Below are 18,995 nucleotides of genomic sequence, written 5' to 3' on the forward strand. Positions count from 1 at the left end.
AAAATTTACTCATTATTATATTTTGCCATTTCAGCTACTAAAACCAAGAAGCAATAGCCACATAACTTATAATTACACTGTTGCTATGAAGTATATCTGTGAGCCATAACAGAATGATCTCATGAAAAAGAAATTACTTCAGCTTCAAAGCATATGAAAGCCAAAAATATGCATTGTTGTCTTCTCCTCAGCACATAAACAGACTGTCCCATGAGGGTGGGACTGTATGGAAATCAAATACATTCTGCCACTGCAAGCTTGCTACTACAAGTCAAATAGCTAAAAGACAACAAGCAACTAAGAAAAGGATTAGAACAATAGTTTTTTGGTGTAAAAAATCAAACAAACACAAAAGCCTCCACCACCAACACAAAAACTAGGAAGCTTTGCTGACGTAACGATCTACGCTGAACATCTCCTCCCATGTGCCCCTCCTCAAAACAAGGAGCTCTGTACAAATTAAAATGGGGACCTTTTATAAGTTTAATAGTTTAATTCTGAGTTGGTGAGGCGTCAAAACTGTATTCAGCTGCACTTGGTTGACTGACTGACCTAGGGTTTTTGACTGACCTTTGTTCCCATGCATCCTATGAGGATACGATAAAAAAAAAAAAAAAATCGTTGTAGGTAGAAGGCATCAACTTTTATATCAAACACTATCAAGGCTCCATATCCAGAACCCACATACACAAAGCACGTTCTAGTACAAACCCCCAAAACTGAATCATTGAATTATTAACTAACTGGAATTTGGACTTTATTGTAGTACAAGAAGCAACAAAATCATGAAGGAAAATACATGAATAAAAGAAAATTACTGCAATTTTTTTAGCAAGATACTGCTAATATTAGCAGAATTTTGCTGCTGCTAGTTAGTAGTCATACACAAAACAGTGGCATCTGTAATGAAAGCCACTTTTCCCACTGTTGTCCTCAAATGCAGAGTAAAGTTTCAGCAGTTTGAAGCTGTGTTCTATTTTTTTATCTCAAATTGGTTGTTCTTCACTGTAAATGGGATATGTTTTTTAAAAAACCCACTGAAGGGTTAATGAAATAGGAAAATCTGTGTTATTGTTGCACTACGTTAGTGCCGTGCTAAAATACAGAGTCGCAAGTAGTGTTGAATTTACTACAAATGCTTTTCATACTAAATAAATCATAAATTAAACTGAATTTTATTCTTAATGAGAAAAATGCTGTTATTAAAAATCTTCATTTCACTCTCATATTAATTAAAAAGAAAAAAAAAAACCAAAAAACCCACAACAAAAAAGCAGCAGCTAAGTATTTAAAATACAGTAAATTTGGGGGTCTAGGGAGAAGTAAATTTAAGAGATTCACACTTCAATCAATGAAAACACTTGGTAATATAGCTGTCTTAGACTAATCTGGAAGTAGTTTGTGATGTAGACTCTCTCTTCAAATGGGAGACCATGGAGGAACTTTTTACTCCAGTACAGACTTGCAGCAGTATTTTCAACTTTCAACTCAGTAGCTACTGCATTCAAACATGGTAGTTCCAGATTCAGATAATTAGTAATACTCCCAACAGAGAGACTCAGAGACAAGAAATAAGCACCCAGAGGGTGGAGATGGAGACAAGGTGCCCCAACTCGTTGCTGGTGCGAGCAGTGGTCACAGCACATTTTCCTACAGCCACACTCCCTTCCTACCCACGGGATCTGACGGAGGGGAGTTGTGAGAAGTACTTTAGGAAGGTTGTCACCACAGTTTCCCAAAGAAGCAAAATGCCTGGCAGTAAAATTGAAAGGCTCAAGAAGGACATAAACAACCATGACTGCTTCATTAGCAACGTGACAGAAAATTCAATTACTCTCTTTCTGTGCTCTGCCCTCATTGATTACTATCCTAACTACTTTCATGCAATACCAGTATGGGTCCAACATCACAACAAGCCAGAGTGAGGTGAGCCGTGCTTTGCTTTTAGAACAGCTAACTTGAGCTGCTTACCCAACAGAAAAGAGCCTTCTTGGGTTTTTAACTAATAATAATGGTAGTAAAAAAGTCCTTGCTGGGAATGTGTTCCTCAGAAAATAACCAAAGATCCTTTCCTTATCTTTTTCTCTTTCTGATAGAGAGATGGGCAATTTTTATTTTGCTACATTTCATGCAATCAGGTATTCTGCACAATTTCAAGGCTGGCCACACTGCGTGCAATGTGATGACCTTCTAGTATTAGCTTTCTAAAACATTGGCACTAAACCGTAGAACAATATTTACAACACACCTCATTAAAAGAAAAGCCATGGATAGGAGAGCTCAATGCTTTGCCACTGCTTTTGACCTTGAACAAAACACAGAATATTTCATGAGGACTGAGGAACAATAGTTTGGTTGTTTTTCCACTCTAACTCCATCTATTTTGTATTCCTAACTTGTCACTTATGTGTAGGAAGAGTAACCCACATTAGAGTCATTATTAATAAAAGGTCAATCAGCATTCTTGCCTCACTAGATGGCAAGACACACAGGAAGTCCATTACGCTTGAATATGTCAAACAAATGTCCCTCTTCATTGTCACATTGTTAGCAACAGTATGAGTTCAAAGGATGGAATTACCTGAAACCTGGAAGAGGGGAAAAAAAAAGGTACATACCATCATCATGATGGATTGCTGGATCTGGAGAGCAAAGGAGAGGAAAAGAGAAGATGCAACAACAACAACAAAGATTGTTATGAAGACAATTTACTTTCCATATGAAATAAATTAGTTCCAAATAAAAGGGAGCACTTAGAAAATGGATGTTTACTCTTTGATGTTTGTTACTGTTCAAGCACTACACCTATGTGCTTCTCAAAGAAATTAAAACCAAACCATCTGCTGTTTGTAGATATGTCTTTGAATTTGAGTAAATGCTTTTATTATCTTCAGTAGATTTTTAAAATAAACTCATCTTGTTTATAACTAAAAACAGTAAAGTCACAATTTGTGAGTTAAGGCTCTAGACATGGCAGTTCCAGTTTACTTTCAGGTGAAAGATATCATAGAAACAACTAAAACCTTTATTTTCAGTAAAGAACCTACATCTAACTCATTCTAGCATATTACCAGGTCAATATAAATAGGGAAAACTTAGAGGTTTTTTTTTTTAATTTTTTATTATAACACCCAAATACTCTACAAATATATCAGGGTGACAATGAAGATAACGCACACCATTTTAATACCATAATTTCAGTCAGGCCCACTGATAACTCCTCTATCTTGCAATATGGTTTCTCAGATAAGCTTAAAGATAAACAAGTTTGGCACAGCAACAAATCATCCAGCTGATAGGTCTTTGATTACCAAAAGTTTACCAAAAAAAAAGCAAGTCTGTGGTTGCTGAGATCAAAAAAAGCTAACCTACTCTTTTGCAATTAGTGCAAACCTTCAGGGTACATTTGTGCCAACACCACTGAGCTTCTCAAACAGTGTTAAACATCTCAGATTTAACATTTTTCAGTTTCATCCCCCTGTGGGAGGGTCCAATTTTTTCTGCCTTCTTTATATTTTGCTCCTATCAATGAGACTTCCACACTGTGCATGGAAAACTGCAGACAGCTCTGTGTGACTCAGATTTTTCTGAGTAACTTGTGAGAATCTTGTATGCCCCTTTTCTGACTACCCAGATTAAAATTAGACAATACTGAAGTATAAGTACTAATTCCATATTTGTGTACTGTTGAGATCTCTACTGAGACTTTATTACAAAGAGCTCCTGTTTCTTGATATTGCTGAATCAAATAATGCTCATGAAACACTCAGAATGCTCCTCAGTAGTGTTATAAGTACACAGAAAAGACATTATTTTGGCTTATTATTTACACTTGTGTAAGGCATTCTGAAGGTCATAATGACAATCTTCAGAAAAGTAATTTGCTGAACTGCAAAGCAGTTCTTTCCAAATCCTACCTTGCCTTTTTATGCATCATCTGATGTAAAACTGAGAGCTAAGACAAAATACAGTGAAATAAATACAGCAACACAAATACAGCACATCAATGCAGATGACTGCACTCCAGAGAAAATTTAACATGCACGTTATGCCTGAACAGCTCATACAGGGCAAAGGAGGACTAGCAGAGGAGGAAATTATTGAATTGTTTAAATAGAAAGTACATTACCACAGTGGGAAAAAACCAGAAATATCATCAACTCCTCCCTTTTCTTAAACCGTGGTTTAGGGAAGGAAATAACACCCTTTGAAACAGCCTTGATAGTCAACTGTTACACAGCTGTTATATTATTTCAGATGAGAGATGAAGGAAAAATAATTTTAAAATTTTCTGATCGTGTCATTGTCTTTTCTAAAATCTGCACAAAGCACTCACCACCACTTTCTTTTGGAACAGAAGACGTAATTATTTTAGCTAAAGCATCTTGCTTTTAAAGAAAAAACAATCTCCTTGGCTCAGTACTCTACTGTCTGAGTCATGGGCACCACTCTGTGCATTTGACTTGGCCACTGCTCTACAGAGCATCAATGAGTACAAGTAGCTAAAATATCTGCTGAAACACAGCAGACCCTTCTGTCCTGGGTTTTCTATAGAGTTTAGAAGTACTGCACATAGGCAGGTAACCTCAGAGCCATTTGAGCCATTTTTGAGCCTAGGAAGCAGTCCTTCCTTTGTGCACCAACAGAGCAGAACAACACCTCTTAGCCCATTATTTTCTGTTTAAAAATAAAGTTTTTTTTAAAAAAAAAGTAAATAAAAAGAAAAAGGACATAAAGGAAACGATTTGCAGCATGCATCAAAGTCCTCAGGTGACTTAAGAACCAAAATACTAGAATACTAGTGAACTCACTAATGGTAAAAGCTTCTCTCCCATTGCTTAAAACTTAACATTCCAGCTCTATCAACTACCTTAAATCCTTATGCAGCAGTGAAACATTTTGAAAAGCATTTCTTGGCATCTTGCCCTTCAGCACAAGAAAATTTGCATTTTTACAGCATTTCTGCCTGTCAGCACTACAACATTTTAATGGGTTTTGCAGCTGTGGGGAGAATTGAGAGCTGGTCAGCGGATTCTTATGGCAGACTGCTGAGGGACAAGTGTCTGAGGATGCTGAGGCAGGAGAAACCAGCTGACCTGACCAGTCTTCACAGTCCACAGAAAATTCAAACAGCACCCTTCACTTCCAATAAGTGTACCAAAACAAAGGCTCTTCCTGATCCATGGGGTCTGTGTAGCAAGGAATGTTAACATTTTTACTTTTTTTTTTGTGATCTTAACAAAATAAGCAGCTTTCTGTAAGAATTCATCAAAGAACAAAAGCATAGCCAACTGCAACTTCAACTGCCATAACTTGCACCTAGTATATGGGGTTTAAGTCACAGATCCCAGTAACTACTGGAAGCAAGAGCAAAATCAGAAAACCACAGGGTCCCAAGTTTCTCCTGGAGCTGGGGACAGCAGTGTGGCCAACTTAAACGTGCTTCTTCAAAGGACATTACTTAAATGTTTGACTGAGGGGCAGAGTGAGAGGTGGCAGCAATGCCAGAAACTAATCAGCACATGGAATCTCTCTGGAAGAGCTCCATGCTGAGGTGGCTGGCAGAAGAGTATTGCAGTACCAGGAGCTACCATTCCACAGGGGAATCATCCAGCATTTGGATGCCCAGTTTCAAAGTGTGAATTAAGTTCAGGAATCCAAGTCTAAGTAAGGGGTTAAACACACTTCCGTCTGCTTAAAGGAGAATAACATATCTTCTCCACAGTGTCTCTTAGTTAAACACTAATCATACATATTTAGCCCCAAAAGACATTCCTTGGCCAACCCAAGAAGAGTCTGTCTTGTTTCAGCCAGTCCATCTTATTAAAGCCTACTAATTGCTGTCAAAAAATGTAATCCTTATCAGGTGTAAAAAGAACTGATATATTTTGATTTCAAGTCAAATAAAACTGGCATCACATAAGCATATTCACTGGATTAACTATCTTATGATGCAGTCTTCTAATAATTACACCAAAACTAATTAGCCAAATTCTTGTCTTAACATAATACTTAAAACTGCGAATTTGTTTGATATTTGCAGCACTGTGGCCAACACAGATTTATCCTCCAGACACTCTCAGTCTCCAAATATAGACTCGAGATAGCTCATCTAGGCAGGGAGCACACATGTGTGTGGGAGGAAATCTGAAAATGTTCCAAGGAATGGAGTTTATGGAGTTTCTAAACCACTGGGGGATAGGGAAAGACCACAAAGAGGCCTGTGATGAAAAGCCCTAGGGAAGGGCAAGCACACCATCAGCATTGCACAAAGCCAAACCCAAATGAAAAGGTAAAGGAAAGAAGGAAAACAAGTTACAGATGTCTGTCAAGGAGAAGGAAAATAAATTTTAAAATGCACAAAAAATAAGAAAGCAACAAGGAAACATCTTTATTGCATGATAAGATTTAATCAGTGTGTAAGCCACGAAAATGAACTACACACAAGCAGTAAGATGAACTACTTCAAGTCAGAGTTTGTAGATAAAGTATTAACAATTTAACGCACCACCATTCATTATTCAAAACTTCTAGACTCACAAGAAAGTTCTTGAAATCTAGCTTGCTTCTCAAGTCTGATGATAATGAGAGGAATGGTATTCCCTTCATTAAGGCATGCCAGTATCCCGCCTATGTGACAGCCACAGTGCCTCTGTTGTTTTCATAACATCAAGGTGCTACATCAGTCAGTGCTTAAAAAAAATTAAAACCTCACCCTGATAAAAAGCAGATCTGTAGTTCACATAATCTTGTCGTAGACAGCTATGTGCTACATTGAAGGGCAAACTACAAAAACATGAGGATCCTGAGGATCTGAGGTGAATTGAAATGAAAAAAGATAAGGTACATTCCGCAAAACTTCTACTAAAATAAAAAAAAAAGAAACAGTGACCCAATTCTGTTGAATTTAGAATAAGAAATCTATCTGTCATGTCTATTTATTATCTAGAATGCCATATATACCATTAACCAAGAGGCACTACATCATTTAGTTTTCTCTGTTCACTACCATCCTATAATTGAAGATCTCCAGGATATGGTTATCAAAACCCCCCACACAATCATGTTGTCTACATCTTTTAAAAGTTCAGACTTAATCTTTAGACATGAAAGGACAAAGACACCATCAGAAGAGAAACTTTTTTTAAATCCCAATTTTAGTTACCAAACACACTATTTACCCCTCACAATTTCTCCTTAGTTTTGAGAAAGGACCAGCCAATTTTTATTTTATTTAATCCTTTTTTGCCCATTAGATTTCTGACCCCTTACCAGAAATATGGAAAGGCTGGCCTAGTTTTTATTTCTGTGCTTCTAAATATCTTCATTGCAGTTTGACACCACAGTTCTAACATATCCTCAGTTTACACACAAAAACCCCTTCGTACTACCAAGTTCATTTTCTCAACATTTTCTTATTTGTTTATACACTCTTAATTCTGAGCTGATGTTTTCAAGATTCATTATCTATAAATGTTGTTAGAAAAAGTCTTCCAGATACAGTAACATGCAGCAGTTTGCCCCATAAGAAGTGTCTGTTTCCTGATAGTGACTCCAGGCAATGCACCTAAACAGCAGCCGGGGAGTCTCTGCCCTGGCCCGTGGCAGGCAGCTTCCTTCTGGACAGAGATGAGGACAGCAATGCTGTCCTCCTTAAGATGAAGCCGTTCTTGCCCCTGTCACACCTAAGAAACCCATCTGCAGGCTTCAGGGAACACCCTGCATATCCATCAGTCAGGAGTCAGGAGCTGAGACTTGCCAGCACAACAGCAAGCGCTCACTTGGTACCTGTTTAACAAATGAAAAAAATCTTAGCCTCTTTCCTTTGTTTGTACTGTGTTAAGCTTTGAGGAAATATCATTACCGTGACTTTCAAATTATGTAAAACTCAACAGCTGAGGTATTTAGTCAGTCCTGTACCAAGCCATGTAGCAGCCACACAAGCCCCTCATCAGCTGTTATGCCTATACAGCCCTTTGGAGCAGCAATGCATTCACTGTTCACCCATCTGTAAAACACACTAAAATATCCCAGCATACCAACTTTTAAAAGTCCCTCAGAAGAACAACAAATATTGTATAAATAGCCCCTGTCATATACATTAATTAGTTAACCAGATGTTTTTAATTTATTTTTACATTCAGTTTGTGACTATGTTCATATTACACCTTTTTATAAGGCTTGAATTTGGCAAAGTATTACAGGCAAAAATAGGCTTTTTTTTTTTTTTTTTTTCAATAACAGAATTTACGTTACCTTTTTATTTCCTTCCATACAACCCCTGATCTTCTCATATGGACATTTTGTAACTGTAAAGAGCAACGTTAATTTGGACTGAATAATCACAGATCAATACACAAGGAGTGGGAATTTGATTGTTAGTATTTTTCTTTTGGCCCATGTATCTTTCTAAAAGGCCCTAATTATCTTGGTATGACTCGGAATGGATAAATGTGTTAGCTTATGGCCATAGAAACCAATCAAGAATCATAATATTATTTTTCCTCACAAACAAGTAGGATTTTATGGTGTTAAAAATAATTGAATGAAAATTTTCTAAGAGCTCTCTTATCCAGAATAAAAATTAAATTATATTCTATGATGTTGGCATTTACACAGTCCAACAATACCCTAAACTTAATTAATGCCCTTCCTGCCCAGCAAGAACAAACAAAACTGCTTTGCAAAACAACAAAGGAAAATTGAAGGTAAAAACTTTAGTCAGCAACTATTTGAAATCAGCACTGCAAGTTCAGCAGATATAGTCAAGGTAGAAACAGTAATAAAAATCCACAGATGAAAAGAATAAAGCACTTAAAGTATCCATTCCCAAAGGACACTGCCAGAGCTCAAATTACAGAGGCAAGGGTCTATGGAAGTGTTCCAGTTAGGAACTAACTAACATAGGTTTAACTACTGACTGATGGTTTTAGGTGGTATCTATTTGTAGTTCTCTTTGTTATTGTTTGTTCAATTTTTGTTTTGGCTGGGGGGTTGGTTTGTTTGTTTGTTGGGTTTTTTGTTAAATGGTAATTAAGTCCATCTAGAATTGCATCTGATTGAAATTGCATCTTTGAAAATTGTTGCATTCAAGTTAAAACCTGGGGGGATAAAAGGAAAACTGAAGGGTACATTTCTTTCCAAGATGAGCAAACTCAGGAACCTCTTCCCCTAACAGACATAATTGGATTGATAAAGCAGTGTATTAAGAACACCAAAGAATTTTTAAAAACCCCAACCTTTTTAGGTCTTAGTAGAGAGCATTACTAAGCATGACTTATTGGTATTTGCCCTATGTAACACATTTTAATGGCAAAATCCTTACTTTCAAAAAAGGTCTGAAAACATAAATCCCCCCCTCAAATATCAGAAGTACGTTTTTGTCTGGAAATTCTACCACGTGTGCATGGCCAGAGCAGAAGCTATGACACAGAATTTTAGGTATTTGCATGACTCTTTTCAAGAGCAAATTGAAAAATTCACTGTTTTCTCCTCTCTAGTCAGTCCTGAAGAAGGTCCTGCAAACAGATGTGTCACTAGGGAAAATAACAGTTTGTCTGTTGTCATACAGAGGTTATGTCTCTACTGCTTTCCCACACAATTCCCCAAAGCTGCTGGAGTGTGGGACTGGCTCCAGTTTTGGCAGACTGTCTTGGCCCAAAAATTGGAAGGTCGATGGGGATATCTTTGAGGTGGATCACATGCATTTATGAAACACATCAGATGGGGCAGCTCTCGCAGTCTGTCCCACTGGCGCTGGCTCTGTCTTTGAGGAGACACTTCCACTAGTCCAGCACTTCAGCCTCCACTGGCTAAAATACATCGCCTCAAGTACCCTCTAATGCATTTACTGAACCCTACTCTCCACCAGCATCTGCAGTGAACTGTAAAACATGCACTGCCAAGCTGATACAAGTGACCCAAACTGGCTGAAAAAAGGACTAGAGTTTCTGACAGTGTTTGAACAAAATCCAAATCACGGCTGCTTGCCTGATGCTGGTGACACATTCAGTCTTGCCTAAAGTGTCATGATCAGTAAGGGAGCTTATGCATATTCATATTTTGCTAAACTATTGGCAAAAGTGCATTTTTCTCCAAAACTCAGCCAGTAGAAGAGTTCTAAAAATTATTTTTATTTAAGCCCAGCTGACTTGAGGAGCTATTTCATAAATGACAACAAAGAAAATTTTTAAAAATAACTTCATTTTCCCAACAGGTACTTTAAAGAAATATTTTGATAAATGAGTGAAAATCAATTAACTATGTACCTGACAAACTGACAAAAGGTATCAGATATAACCCGTGGTCATATATATGAGTGTAACTTACTTATTCCAAGAGTTCCAGTCAGATCTAGAGCAAAAAGTCAAAGCCAACACTTCCAATGTGCCACTAAATACCCATCAAAAGTTTAGTATGAGGCAAGATGAATCCTTCCCCTCATATCAGAAGGAATGCAAATCACTGATGGTTCTCAGAAGAGCCATTTCAACACTTAGTACGTGAAGAAATCAGCTTTAAACCTACCAAATTTTGATGCTGCCAGCCATAAAAACTCTCTTTGAGCTCCATAATAATTTTGAAATAATCTTATTTGGAAAGCACTGGTCATTAAAAAGAGGATAAATGACAGATCTGCATCTGGCATATGCCAAAGCTGTTTTTGCGCATTACTGGATTTTAGGTTTTTTTCAGTCTGGTTGATAGGAAGCAAATTAATTATGGAGAAAAAAATCCTAAAACATAAAGTGAAAAAATACTAATGATAATGAAACACTCCTCCAGTGCATTTTTTACTCTTGGTCAAGACAATTGAATGCGGGTAAGTCGAATCAAGGAAACAAACTCCTACAGATTAACACAGGTCATTGACATCTTGCCCAACATGCAGGAGCAATTTGTATCTGAAGCGTTACTCACAGTGATGCTCTGACTAACTAGAGAGACGTGGACGTACGGACACCATATCAGAGACCACTGAGAGGTGACTCTGGCTTCACCTAAATTTCACCCACATAGTCAGAGGAAAATAAACCAGGAAGAAAATCTTCAGAGTAACAAAGAAAAACCCCAAACATTTCACCAAAATCTGTCTTCCTGTAAAGAGCATATGGAAAAACCAGTCCTAACAAACCACAACAAGGAGTTCTCCTGGATGCCTCCTGGCAGCGCCTTAACGCCGCTGTCCTAGGGGTGCAGCTCAGGGCCACCACACTGCAGTGAGCTGCACGTGGCTGAAGAGGAGAGTCAGCTCAAGCCCACCAGCTCTGCACAATGCTTTGGGCTTCAGCAGGCACCTGAGGCACACCTGCTTCTTAAACGCGGCACTGCTCGGAAAGGCAGGCTCAGCCACCTACTCAGCAGGTCACAGACGTCACTCCTGCGGAGTGTCAAATAATGCTACCCACAGGACACTAACAGCGCCGTCCTAGGATGAGAGGCAGAACCCAATACATCTAATGTAACCTGACAGGATAATAAGTATCTTTTTCTTATACTGCTCGGAGGGTGGAGAAGCAATTAAAAATAAATGGTGCCACTGGAACAGGTGTTTGCCAGGATCTGATGCAAAGGCAGCTCTGGCTGAATGAACGAGTCACCCTGAAATTGAGAACGAATTCAGTCAGACTTTACTACAAATTTTAGCTACTTTTGATGCCTTTCCCACAAGCAAAAGGAAGAACAATTTATCAGGGAGTTTTATTAAGCTGGTTGGCTACTCTCACCAGGCAGAATAAAAGCCCCTCTGAAATGTCATAAATTGGTTTTCAAGATCATGAGAATGACCTACTGGTCATATTTTAGATTTAATAACTCTGTTTAGTGTAGCCTTACAATCTGGTATAGAAAATCACCTCAGAAATTTTTTGAGTTCTGCTCGGATGAAGTAATTTCAGTCTTCTGAAGACATTAAGGTGAAAAGAGAAAAGAACAAAGTAAGTTGAGAAGGGAGAAAGGGAGGGAAAAGAAAAAAAAAAAAAAAAAGAAAAAAGAAAAAGATTTAATCACAGAGAGGCTCCAGCAAACTACACGAGAGAGGACACTCTAACACATGAATTGCTCCTTTATCCCACCTGCATTACCTAGGAACCTGAAAGTAATTGGAATTTGATTTCTATTAGCTTGGAATATTTTCTCTGATACCAATTCATAAATTCGAAGTCAAAAGGAGAAATAAACACATACTTAAAAAGGTACCTTCCAAGAACACAAAATACGTTAATCTTTGTCTTAAATCCTAAACACATATCATGGCAGGAAAAGCTGCCTTAAGGAGACTCTAAAGCCCTCTGTCCTAAACTCCACAAAAAATAATTAGATTTAACGGAACAAAGAGTAGGAAAAAGAATGGGCTTGTGTGTTTGAATAAAATGAGTGGAAGCCCAGACCTATTTGATATAATGTAATTAACAGTGAACTGTCTACTGGGAGTAATGCAGACAGAACAAGATCTAAACAGATCATGAGTTTTGTCACTCATTTTTTAAATTGTGAAGACACTCTCTATAGCTGAAAGTAAATGCAAAACAAAGGAAAAATTATCCTTTGTGTTTTGTATTTTGGGCTGAAACACAGGAAAAAAATTGTACTGTGTACAGGTACTGAGTAACTGCACCAGTACAGGTACTGTACTGTTAATACACTATCTTTTCAATTGAAAAGCATTTTGAAAAATAAAAAAAAAAAAAAAAAAAAAAAAAAAGGAAAAGTTAGGATAGGCAGAATTTCTTCTTGTGCAAGTCGAATTAGTGATTTTCCTCCATGGCTTCAGGTGTTGAATGGACTTGCAGGAGCTCCACCAGGTCTTTGCAGTGTCCAGCCAAGAAACTCTAATTGAAAGTGCATTCCTTCTTTGGATGCAAAAATAAAAATGACTACAAATAGAGATCAACTGAAAAATTAGGAGGTTTTATAGTTCATTCTCTGTATCACCAAAACCAAGCAGAAAGCAGTCACCCTAGAATTGTTAAGGGCAGAAAAGATCTTAGAATTGCCAAGCCCAACCATTAACCCAGGACCTGTTCACCACTAAACCGCGTCCCTGAGCCCCTTATCTGTATCTTTTAGATACTTCCAGGGGTGATGATTCTACCACTTTCCCAAGCAACTTGTTCCAATGCTTCATAACCCTTTCAGTGAAGAAATAGTTTTTAATATCCCACCTGAACCTCCCCTGGCACAACCTGAAGCCATTTCCTCTGTCACTTGCAATGTGGGAGAAGAGACTGACCCTTACCTGGCTACAGCCTGTTTCTTCAGGTGGGTGAAGAGAGCAATAAGGTCAGCCCTGAGCCTCCTGTTCTCCAGGCTAAGCAATGCCAGCTCTCTCAGCTGCTCCTCACAAGACTTATTCACCAGACCCTTCACCAACTCCATTGCCCTTCTCTGGACACACTCCAGCACCCCAGTGTCTTTCCTGCAGCGAGGGGCCCAGAACTGAGCACTGGATTCAAGGTGAGGCCTCACCAGTGCCCAGTACAGGGGGACAATCCCTGCTGTGCTCCTGCTGGCCACACCACTGCTGATCCAGGACAGGATGCCATCAGCCTCCTTGTCCCCCTGGGCGGACCCTGGCTCATGTTCAGCTGCTGTTGACCAGCACTCCCAGCTCCTCTGCTGCTGGGCATCTTTCCAGCCACTCTGCCCCAGCCTGTAGTGCTGCGAGGGGTTGTTGTGACCCAAGGGCAGGACCCAGCACTTAGTGAACTCCATACCTTTGGCCTTGGCCCATTGATCTCTCCAGATTCCTCTGCAGAGCCCTCCTACCTTCCAGAAGATTAACACTCCTGCTCAAATTGGTGCTGTTTGCAAACTGACTGGGGGTAGACTTGATCCTCTAGTCCATCATGTTGACAGGAAGGATTTTTATGCCAAGTGGAATACTTGTTTTGTAAACAGAAATCTTCAGTTGCTCTTTAACAGGCTTGTTTTCAAAATCTGAGCATCTTGTTCTGTTTAGACATTTAACTATTATGCTTGTCATAGTTTGTTTATTAAATAGAAACCAGTCAATATAAACCTTGCTATGTTCAGAACCCACGCAGCACAGAGAAAATCTCCTCCACAATAAGCCAGGGGCAAAGCACTACCAAGGTAAATGAATGTAAGCATGTGCTGCAGTATGCTTATTTAATAGTGCTGCAAAACCCTACTTAGTGAAATAGCAGAGTAGTTGAAAGAAAGATTTATAAGGCAACAGAAAAAAATCAATTGTGGGTCCTCTTTCACAACCAGAGAATAATCATCTAATGAAATTGAAAGCAATGCATGCAACACACAGTAATTGTTCAATATAAGTAATTATTGTATACAACTGGATTTAATCTCTGAAATTCCATGTTGCAGGGTACTGTTGAATTCTAAAGCTTTGCACGTCAACAGGGAGACGCAGCTCCTTTCCAGGATACCAACCCTTATCCAAAACAATCCAAACAATATCTAAAGAAATCACAAACACTGCTCAGGTATCATCACTACTTGTTATGGGGCAGCATTGGTAAAAGCCTAACTAAATAGGCTTGACCACTCCTGTCATAAACAACAGCAAATTCTTCCAAGGCAAATCCAAACACAAAAGAACAAGTGCCTTGATTTTTCTGAGGAGAAATAACCAAACCCAGCATCCCTGGAACAGAATGTAAGACTGAATCTGCCTTGAAAACACACACAAACAGAAAGCAAGAAAATCCTTCAAATTATTATCAGAGAAAGGCAATATTGGGGGGAAAAAAAAAAAAAAAAAAAAATAAAAAGAGAACATCATGACAACCGTTTTGGTTTTAGCTTTGTAAGCACGGAAAGTAGCTACCATTGCTTCCCGTTCCCCCTCGTTCTTCAGTCCCTCTCAAGAGTTCGGGCCAAGCCCACAGCCAGAGGTAGGAGCTATGCCAGCCACTACCACCGCTTCAACAGATGTTGGCAAAGCCAGCGAGACAAGGATAACTAAGGGCATGTGCAAACTCTGTAGGATCCCTAGCGTGACTATCAGCACCAACAAGCAGGAAAAGAGGCTCAAATTGAGCCTCAAGCAGCTCAAGTTACCATTAATAAATCAAAACAACCTTGGTTCAAATAGTTTGGATAGCAGAGACAATCTCTTAATAGTTGTCATTTCTTCTGTTTCCCAAATTGCCATTTTTAGAGTTTATCAGTCAATTCCAACAAAGTCAAGTAAGTCTTAACTGACGTTACATCAGAGGCCTGCCAAGATTTATTCACAAGGGATCAGCCATTAAAATGAACTATTTTCAAATTACAATAATCTAATTTTATAGATTCAGTGTCTAATGGACCCACAGCAAGACAGGCAAAATTCCCAGACTGCTAAGCATATCCTCTTAACCAGCCTCATCCATCAGGGCTGCCTAACAACATTACTGTGGATGTCTCAAGAGAATTATTTCCCTTTCACATACCGAGCACAAACTGCAAAGCTTCAACTTTCCACAGTCACTGCTACTTTTTTTATTCTTCTAATTTCAATCAGTTGACATTCCTTTTAATAGGATGGGTAGCATCAGTCCCACCAGCAATCAGAGAAGATATGCATAAAAGCCTGATTTCTCACTCCCTGACTTATTTTTGTTACAAAGTCCCCAAGAGAAATAAATACATCAATAAAGAGTAAGGTCATTTTGGGAACATATGCAGTAACTATTCCCCACGTAGTGAGAGTTTAAGGAATGGTTTATAGAAGAGGATCCTCATGTTGAATTACAAGCAGATCAGAGAAGCTGCATTTGTGTTCCTGAACAATCCAATCACAACAACAAAGAGAGATGTAAGATTTACTGGAAATCACCACTTGCAAAAGCTCTAGAATCTAAAAAGGCTTCCTCTTATGTTCTCTTTCTCTCTCTTAAAAATTCTATTTTTTGACATAAGCTCCAAAACTTTCTAGCCAGATAACTTTTCTAGACCACAGTTCTATTTCAGGTGTATTTTCCTTTAAGACAAAAACATGAAAAAGAAATTTTCCAAAGAAAACAGCCATTAACAAAGCATCAGCAAAGTTCTTCTCAAATCAACAGCATCCTTTCTCATCAACATTCTTCACAAACTCAATCAGTTAATGCAGAAAAAAATTAATTATGGGCTCATACATATAAACTTATATTTGACAAACATTTCACCTATTACCATTGTCTCAGCACATCCTGCAAATGTAAGCACCTCTTCCTGAACGTCAGGGAAAATATTCACATAACAGAAATGTAAGAATTCAGTAACTCTTGTCTTACTTAATGAAAGTGCTTAGCCCAAGTACTAAATATATGCCATCAGCAGCAATGGATTGGTGACACTTCATTAAACTCTGTGATGTATTTAACACATAAAGCACCCCGGTTTCATCATGTAGAGAAGGATTGAATGTTAGCAGGCAGCAGCTGCCAGCACTTGGATACCGTTATTAGAAATGGTTTAGGCAGTTTATACACACAGCATTTATGTGCCTTCTGGTTCAGGCATTAGTAGCTAGATCACGCACTTGAATCACTCCGTGAAAGGCACCTTAAAATAGAGCTGGGGTCTGGGTTCACTTTTATCCCTGCAAATGCAGAGCAGTTTAATTGACTTTTATGTTTAAAATCAAGGTGCTGAATTTAGTCTCAGGCCCCTCTAACACAACCCAGGAGGGGACAAGACTGACATGTGAACCAACAAAACACTGAGCAAAGGCAAGCATTCTTTGGAAAGGCAGATTGCTGTAACCCATACAAAGAGACAGAAGAAATCAATCTCTTACATGGAAAAAAAAAATAATATCCCTGTTTTTCTTAGTACTGTGTATCACATCCACACAGTACTACTGAGGTTTTTTCCCTTTGAAGAATAAAAAGTGAAGAATATGAAGTCCTTCCTTGGCCAGGCCTACTCAGCCACCCGGAACAAAATGGAAACCATTAGTTGATACAATTGATACAACTAAGAGGAAACATGGTGCAGTAGTTTCTGAGTGTTTTGAAGTTGTGTGTGGCACACTGAAGCGAATGAGCAGAAAGACTTTCCCCTCATCTGACCTAGTTCTGTCAAAGATTCACACATGGAGACAGTGGGTGTAGAGGTGACACATGCAGTATCTTCAAAAATTTTGGAAGGCAACATCTCACAGTGAAAGACACTTAAGACCTTGATGGGGAAAAGAAAGCTGGCTGAACTCTAGAAAATTCAGAGAAGATATCAGAAGGCTGCCCAGACCTGTAGGAGTACAATGAAGTGAACAAAATCAAACCTAAAACAATTATGGGAAAAAGTGCCAGGACAGCTGGTTTCAGGACAAAGCTACCTGATGCTGCAAGTATATTTCATTTGAAAGGAGATATAGATTAAAAGAATCCTCTTGGGGTTTTTTGTTTTTGTGGTTTCTTTGTTTCTTAAGTGCATGCAAATAATATTATAAAAAAGCATTCTAATTAAAAAAAAAAAATCACAAAGTTTTCTGGATTCTGAATTAGTGCTGTCTGTAGTGTAACAGGTGCAGCATTTTAAAAAAGGCACTGTCCCCAAAAGAGTTTTCACACAAAATGAACAAAGAATAGCAGAAATAAGGATCAAAGGCTCAAAGAAACATTAATCTTTCATTATATTATTCTAAAATGCAAACGTCAATTAGCTCCTACCCACTGTACACCCAGCCACTGGCAGTTTGGTAGGCTCTGCACAGTGGAACAGGCTGTCCAGAAAGGCTGTGGAATCCATCCTTGGAGCTACCCAGACCATGACTATGCACAGACCTGAGCAACCTGCTGTAGCTGACTCTGTTCTGAGTGGGGTCATGGACTGGAGGATGCCCAGGCACCCCCTCCCACTCCAGCAATTCCATGATCAGATTAGAATGGATTCCTGTGAAGTTATTTAACAATGATTTTTTATTTTCACACAGTGGATCTGTATAAAATTAGAGGTCTTGATAAAAGCCCAAACAGAATACAACTGGGAATGAAGCCTACAAATCATTTTTAAATCAGCTTGATGGACAGAAGAGGACCTGGGACAGTGTGATCTAGGAAAGTATTGGTCATCACTAATGAACAGATTCATGAAGGAATCTGACAATGAGGAGCAGCAAAATGAGATTCACAATCTGGACATGAAAGGCCCCAAAACAATCACCTACTTAAAACTAACAGAACTAAAAGTTAAAAGATATGCATAACCAAGGCAGGTGTCTGAGGCTAATCTTAATTCAATACTGTCAACACTCATCTCTCTGACCATATCACTGATTTCCTTCACAGTTCATAGGTGAGCCACCCTGTCTATAACAGGAATGTATCAAACAAGAAATAGAAAAGCTCCCCCTACACAGAAGAGACAGCAATCTTAGGTCCAAAGGCATTAGTGACCTTTCTGGAGAAATCAACATGAAAGAATTCGGAACTATGTGATCTACTTCAGTACTCAATTACTGAAACTTAATCGGCTTTGGCTCAGGCTTACAAAATAATTGATCTAACACAAGGGTCTTGCTCAAAACCCGCCACCAAAAATAACTTCAAAAAGTGTGCTTTACTCTGTTAAACTAACCTCTGAAACCAAAAATTCAAAATGAGAAACCATTTCTTCCTCTGTTAGCTGCTCTTCCCCATAACACCATAGGACCATGGCAATTACTTCATGTCCTTATATAATACACACGTTTCTTTCCACCCCAAAAGAGAAGTTTTTTTTGTTACCTCTTACCGACAGTTATTTTGACAGTTCTTTTCTGATAGTCCATCCTCATCTTCTCCCATAATATCCACTGCCGAAAATATCAGTGCAACCAGAATTGCAAAGCAGCATACCAGTGCAAAGATCACAATGCATCTTTGCTGGGACTGAAAGAGATTAAGATTAAAAAAGTTTTAATGGCATGAGCACATTCTAGTCAACGACCTGAGACTCTAAAGCTTTTATATAAGATCTAAATTTCTGTGAAGATCTTACTGCCATAGCTGTCAACATGAAACACACCTCAGGATCAAAACATTCTCAAAACTGTCCTTCATGTA

The 18,995-nt window shown here is 38.6% G+C and overlaps 1 protein-coding gene across 10 annotated transcripts in view; it reads right to left on the minus strand.

The window, feature by feature from the left end:
• The window catches only part of PLD5 (phospholipase D family member 5), a 172,873-nt gene that overhangs the window by 81,217 nt on the left and 72,661 nt on the right, over positions 1-18,995 (minus strand). For 8 of the 10 annotated variants that reach the window (XM_040059552.2, XM_040059553.2, XM_058419905.1 and 5 more), the window contains one exon: positions 18,685-18,821. The exons of 1 other annotated variant lie outside the window; for it this stretch is intronic. In XM_040059552.2, the coding sequence (XP_039915486.1) occupies positions 18,685-18,821 (137 nt within the window). Of the gene's footprint in view, positions 1-18,677; positions 18,822-18,995 lie in introns of all 10 variants that reach the window. One more of the 10 variants, XM_058419906.1, reaches the window with a different exon arrangement.

Source organism: Hirundo rustica, chromosome 3 (assembly GCF_015227805.2).
Source record: "Hirundo rustica isolate bHirRus1 chromosome 3, bHirRus1.pri.v3, whole genome shotgun sequence".
NCBI lineage: Eukaryota > Metazoa > Chordata > Aves > Passeriformes > Hirundinidae > Hirundo > Hirundo rustica.